Below are 6,063 nucleotides of genomic sequence, written 5' to 3'. Positions count from 1 at the left end.
AAAGAGATGGAAACTGCATATGGCCCTTCTTCTGACCATGCAGCTGCTGTTGCTGTAGAACTGAGGCAGCGAGTGCGTAAACCTGGTGAGGCCCTGCATGTTTTCAGAGATGACATTTATGGGAAAGTGGCTGTTGCATATGGTAATAGAGCAGAGATTGAACAAGACTCTATAGCTGTTGAAGTTTTCACCAATGGGCTGGGTGATGCAGAAATAGTACAGAAGTTGCTAGAGAGGCACCCAGCCACACTTGCCTGTGCATACGAAATAGCCCACCGACACGAAACCACTAAAAGGGCTGCATCTTATGTAACCAGTGCCATGCAGCAAGGAGCCCGTAACGCAGCTGAACGCCGGCCCCGAGCTGCCGTCGTCAGAGAAAAAGACAGAGATGAGACTGTTGCTGAGCATGCACCTGCAGCTAGCCCCTCACCGAATCGTTTTGTCCCACACACACCCTCGACAACACCGAACAATCACAGAAATTTTAAAAGGAGTGGGGTTCGCTGCCATAACTGTCAAGGTTGGGGCCATGTCCAAAAGCAGTGCCCTTCCCCTCACAAAACCACCAAGGCCTTAACATTGAACAGTAGCCCTTGGGACAGCCCAAAACCCACTGTGCTCCACCTTAAGTGCCAAAGCCAAGAAATGAGTATCCCCATGCGCCTCTACGAAGTGGAGGTATGTGCTGTTTTGGACAGTGGAGCCCGGAGGAGCGTGCTGCCGCTGCCCTACTACAACTCCATCCACCCAGACGTGAGACCACCACTACAGCCCTCAGTTGTTGAGACCTTGCTTGGTGTGGGACCTGGGGACGTGCCGGTGCTAGGTGAAGCCCAGATACCTGTCAATATCAACAATCGACAGGTGGATGTTGATTTCTTGGTGGCAGATATAGCAGGAAATGAGGTGCTGCTTGGGCATCCCTTCCTCACTCAAGCTGAAGCACGTCTTGATTTTGGCAAACGCCGCATCATCCTTTTCGGTGAAGAGGTGCTCTACTACCAAACCGAAGCCAGTACAAAGTCACACGCAGTGAGAATAGCTAGAACTGTGGTGGTGGAACCGGGGCAAGAGTATATGGTGAAAGGCAACGTGCATCCTGGTGCAGCAGCTCGAGGTGACATGATGCTTAGTCCCACCAAAGGTTTTGTTGAGAAGCACAAAGTACTTATCGCCAGAGTCCTAGTCAACGCACAGCCTTCTAAAGCTGTCCCACTTCGCCTTTTTAACCTTGGCAATAAAGCAGTAACAATTAAGGCGGGATCCATTGCCGGGCTCCTCCAGCCAGCTGAGGCCGTGGAACCCTCCATGGTCTCCCCAGCTGCAGACTCTCTGACCAGCCCTCCTGTGGTTCCTCTGCACCTGCAGGAGCTCTATGCCCAGAGCTCCACAGACCTCAATGACTATGAACAGCTCCAACTGAAACGCTTGCTTTGCACTTATGGACATGTGTTTTCTACAGGGCCTGCTGACCTGGGCCGAACCAGCCTTGTGCAGCATGACATCATAACCCGTCCTGGTGCCCCAGTCAAACAAAATCCACGAAGAATGGCAGGGGAAAAGCAGCAAAATGCTGATCAGCAGATCTACGACAGTCTACAGAGCGGTCTCGCCCAACGCAGCTGCAGCAGCTGGGCCTCGCCCATCGTTATGGTGCGTAAGAAAGATGGGACATACCGTCTCTGCATTGACTACAGGGCTCTCAACGACCGCACCATAACAGACGCCTACCCGCTGCCCCGCATCCAGGACACGCTGGACACACTCTCAACTGCCAGATGGTTCAGCACATTAGACCTCGCATCTGGCTACTGGCAGGTTGAGCTGACGCCTAGAGCACGCAGGGCCGCCGCTTTCTGCACTAGGACAGGCCTCTTTGAGTGGAACGTCATGCCATTTGGACTATGCAATGCCCCGGCAACGTTCCAGCGGCTGATGGACCGCGTCCTGGCTGGCATGCAGTGGGAGACCTGCCTGGTCTACTTGGACGACATCATCGTGCTGGCTAAGGACGTGTCGGGGATGCTGCAACGGCTTGGCCAGGTATTCTATAGACTTCAACAAGCTAACTTGAAACTGAAACCTGCCAAATGCTGCCTCTTTCGCCGCGAAGTTGCTTATCTTGGCCATGTGGTATCCGAGCATGGTGTGGCTACCGACCCCAGCAAAGTTCAAAAAGGTTCAGATGTGGCCCACACCTACGTCCATCCAGGAGGTCAGACGCTTCATCGGCCTGGCCTCATATTACCGCCGGTTTGTGAAAGATTTTGCCTCTATAGCCGAACCCCTGCACAACCTGACCAAGAAGAATGCACATTTTCAGTGGCATGCTGAGCACCAAGCAGCTTTCGACAAGCTGAAGTGTCGACTCACCTCTGCCCCTGTTCTTGGCTATCCACTTGACCATGGAGAAATGACACTAGACACTGATGCCAGCGACACTGGCATCGGCGCGGTGCTGTCACAGATGCAACAGGGCGTGGAACGTGTGCTGGCATATGGCAGTCGTAAGCTATCAAGAACTGAACAAAACTACTGCACCACACGACGTGAACTACTAGCCGTCGTGGATTTCACGTCCCACTTTCGCCAGTATCTCCTTGGACGGCCTTTCAAAGTGCGCACAGACCACAGCAGTCTCGTGGCTAACAAGAAGAGCGGAATTACTCGATGGCTCGAGAAGCTGCCGAGACACTCACACTCAGCGATGCAACAATGAAGCCTCTCCAGAAGACCCTGTCGCCAGTCCTGTCCATGCAGAGTGCAGGACCCCCCCAAGCATCTCGGGGGGACCAGTCATCAGGCAGTTCAATGCGAGTTGGACTCTGACACCAGCTCCCTGTTGCTGAGTCCGGTGAGGGTGGAGGGACAACCGGCTACTACAGCGGTGTGTCTAGTGGGGGTAAGTCATAACACCACCACACCAGAAACAAAGACTTTAGACCAAACTGCTCTTACAAAGTCAGACATTTTATGTCAAAACACTCCTATCAACACAGACATCTCAGAACAGACAATTCACACTAGAACAGACATATCACACCAGAACATGTCCACTAATACACACACTGTAAAGCTGACTGAGAAAGTATATGTGGCTAAAACCCTTGATACTGCTTCTCTGTTTCATGGCTGGACCATGGGGGAGCTGAGCCAAGCCCAGGACGCTGATGCAGACATTGCACCCATACGCGCCTGGATGGAGGCCAGCAGTGAGCGCCCCCCATGGACTATTGTTTCACCATGCAGCCCAGCAACTAAGACATACTGGGCTCAATGGAAACGGCTCTACTTCAGAGATGGAGTTCTGGTCCGTCGCTTCTACTGCCTTGACGAGACCCAGTTCTATCCCCAAATCGTACTGCCACGCAAGCTACAACCAGAAGTGATGGGCCAGATGCACGAAGGGCCAGTGGGTGGACATTTTGGTGTCGAGAGGACTGTGGCCAGACTACGAACCCGATTCTATTGGTATCACATGAGGGAAGACGTCGCTCTTTGGTGCCGTACTTGTACCAGCTGTGCATCCAGGGCCCGACCCCAGAAGACACCGCAAGCTCCGATGGGAACTGTCCGGGTAGGAGCCCCAATGGAGCGCGTTGCGCTGGACATTATGGGACCACTGAATGAGACAGAGCGCAGAAACCGATATGTGCTTGTGATACAAGACTACTTTACAAAGTGGACTGAAGCCTTTCCTATCCCAGATGAACGGGCTGCAACCGTTGCCGAGGTCGTTGCATCTGAGTGGGTGTGCCGCTACGGGATACCTCAAGCACTACACAGTGACCAGGGACGCAATTTTGAATCTGATGTGTTCCAAGGGGTGTGCAGTTTGTTTGGCATAGATAAGACTCATACAACGCCATTCCGACCCCAGTCAGATGGCCAGGTTGAACGTTTCAATGCCACTCTCCAGAAGATCCTGGCCTCCACAGCAGAGCGTTGTCATTGGGACTGGGACCTGATGATCCCGTACGCTGTTATGGCCTACAGGGCGACCAAACACAGTGCTACAGGTTTCACCCCGAACTTCATGATGTTTGGCCGAGAACTGAGTGAGCCAGTGGACCTTGTCGCAGGTCTACCTCCTGATCCAGACAACCAACCCTCAGCTCCGAGTATGTGCAGCAAATGCGTGAGCGGCTGGAGCTGGCCCACCTCATTGCCAGGGAAGCCCTGGGTGAGTCAGTCAAGCGCGCAAAAAGGCAATATGACAAGAACTGTTGCCACACACAGTATAAGACTGGAGATCCTGTGTGGTATCTCATCAAAGGAACACGTCACGTCAAGAACAAGGTCAGAAAGTTCCTCCCATCGTATGAAGGACCATTCTTTGTCCTGGGCAATTGGATGACCTAGTTTATCGGATCCAGAAGAACCCAAGGTCTAAAGTGAAAGTTGTCCACCATGACCAGCTAAAGCATTATCGCTGCCGCGAGCCACTGGACAATACCTGGGTCCTTGATCAGGCTCATCAGTGGTCCCCTACAGAGGTCCCACCACCAGCTTTAGAAGATGACCCAGCAGACCGTGATCTGGGTCTGCACAGTCTGTTCTCTACTGCAACTGGCAATGGCCCCAGCTCCTCTCAGCCTTCTGTCTCAGTTGCAGCTGATCCCGCTCTGGTTGTGGTTGTCCCATCGTCCCCTTCCCATGTAGACCATGAGAATGGTGGGGGTGTGGTGGGTGAGCCAGACCACCCGGGCCAGCAGTTTCAGCGACCAACTCGTCGGCGCGAGCTCAGACCGGTATGGAGTGTGGATCACTTAGCTTGGTTTACCTACCATGGACAGTTCCAAGTAGGACTGAAGATTCAGTTCAAGTTTAAATCGTTTCAGCCTCCTACACTGTTAGCTACAATGGTTTAAAAGAGCTATATTTTTCATTGTTCCAGTGTTTACATTTAAAAAAAAAGTGAGTAAAGTATCTGAAGGACCTACGGGGTTATCTACATGCACTTATCCATTTGTATTTGTGCCTTCCTAGATGCTAGGATAAGTTAGTTATTCCCGGTCGCCATGTAATAGTTACAAGTGTGTAATTTCTTTTCTACTTAACAGCACTTGAAATGCTTTATTTTGCACATGTATGTACACCATACTTGAGCCAACCTCTTTGTCACTGAAGTGCACTCATTGATACTATACCTCACCTTATATGCGGTAATGGCTAACACTTTTATCTCCTGTGGGCTCCAAGTGGTAAAGGGGATTGTGTACCAGTTTTATGCATTACAATGCTGGAGTGGAATTATTGTTTAATTGCCATCCAGAGTGGGGGTAGTGTTGCGGGAATTGCTGTCTTGTGTGTGACTGGGTGCAGTAAGGAGTGTATGTGATGTGTGTGTGAGCATGTGCGTGAAGGAAACGCGGGGAGCGAAAGAGGGAAAAGAGAGTGAGAGAGTGTGTCATGGGTAGAGAGGGCGACCGGGAGCAGCGTTCTAACGGGCTACAGGCTATGCAGTGTGTTTTCGAAGTGTGCAGTACTGTTATTAAAAGCCTCATCTCTTCAGTACTCTCCGGTGCCTCGGCTGATTTCTGTCTGCCTCACTACTCCACAAAAGTGAAGGGAGTTAACCCCGAAGGAGGACAAACTTCGGCCCTGGAGGAAGCATCTCCCCTCGTGTCTCCCGACCACGGTCAGGGGACTGACGGCGAGGAATGGTTAACAGGAAACTTTGTTACTTCCCACCTCTGAATATAGGTAACAGAAAGATACCTTTGGGTGTGTTGAACTTGGTAGTACAGAGCAAATAAGTGGTTAAAGGGAAACTGCTCAGAGGAGTTTCAGCATGAATAATAACAAAAACAAAGGAATAACAATAAGGATTGTGGAGATACTTCCCCCAAGAGACCTTACTTGTCTTTTAAGGTATTAGCCTTGGAAAAAGTAAGTAATCAAACAGACATCATGAGAGGAAATATCTGTATTAGAGCTTTGAAAAACTAACCAAAGAAACACACACATGCTGCATTGATCCCAGTTTCATTCTGGGATTGTCCACATTGTCCACACATTCTCAACAAATTACCACAGACATACAGTCAGTTAGCAATC

General features: G+C 51.0%; 1 protein-coding gene across 1 annotated transcript; it reads left to right on the top strand.

The window, feature by feature from the left end:
- Positions 1–6: 6 nt before the first annotated feature.
- LOC121815877 lies at positions 7–5,669 on the top strand. Its single transcript, XM_042228738.1, is given in 3 exon segments — positions 7–2,178; positions 2,180–2,676; positions 2,725–5,669. Coding segments are annotated over 3 exon segments (4,305 nt in total). The 3' UTR covers positions 4,361–5,669.
- Positions 5,670–6,063: the final 394 nt, after the last annotated feature.

This window comes from Haplochromis burtoni, unplaced genomic scaffold (genome assembly GCF_018398535.1).
Source record: "Haplochromis burtoni strain Fernald_Lab_line unplaced genomic scaffold, NCSU_Asbu1 Contig_345, whole genome shotgun sequence".
NCBI lineage: Eukaryota > Metazoa > Chordata > Actinopteri > Cichliformes > Cichlidae > Haplochromis > Haplochromis burtoni.
This window is presented reverse-complemented; position numbering and strand designations above follow the sequence as displayed.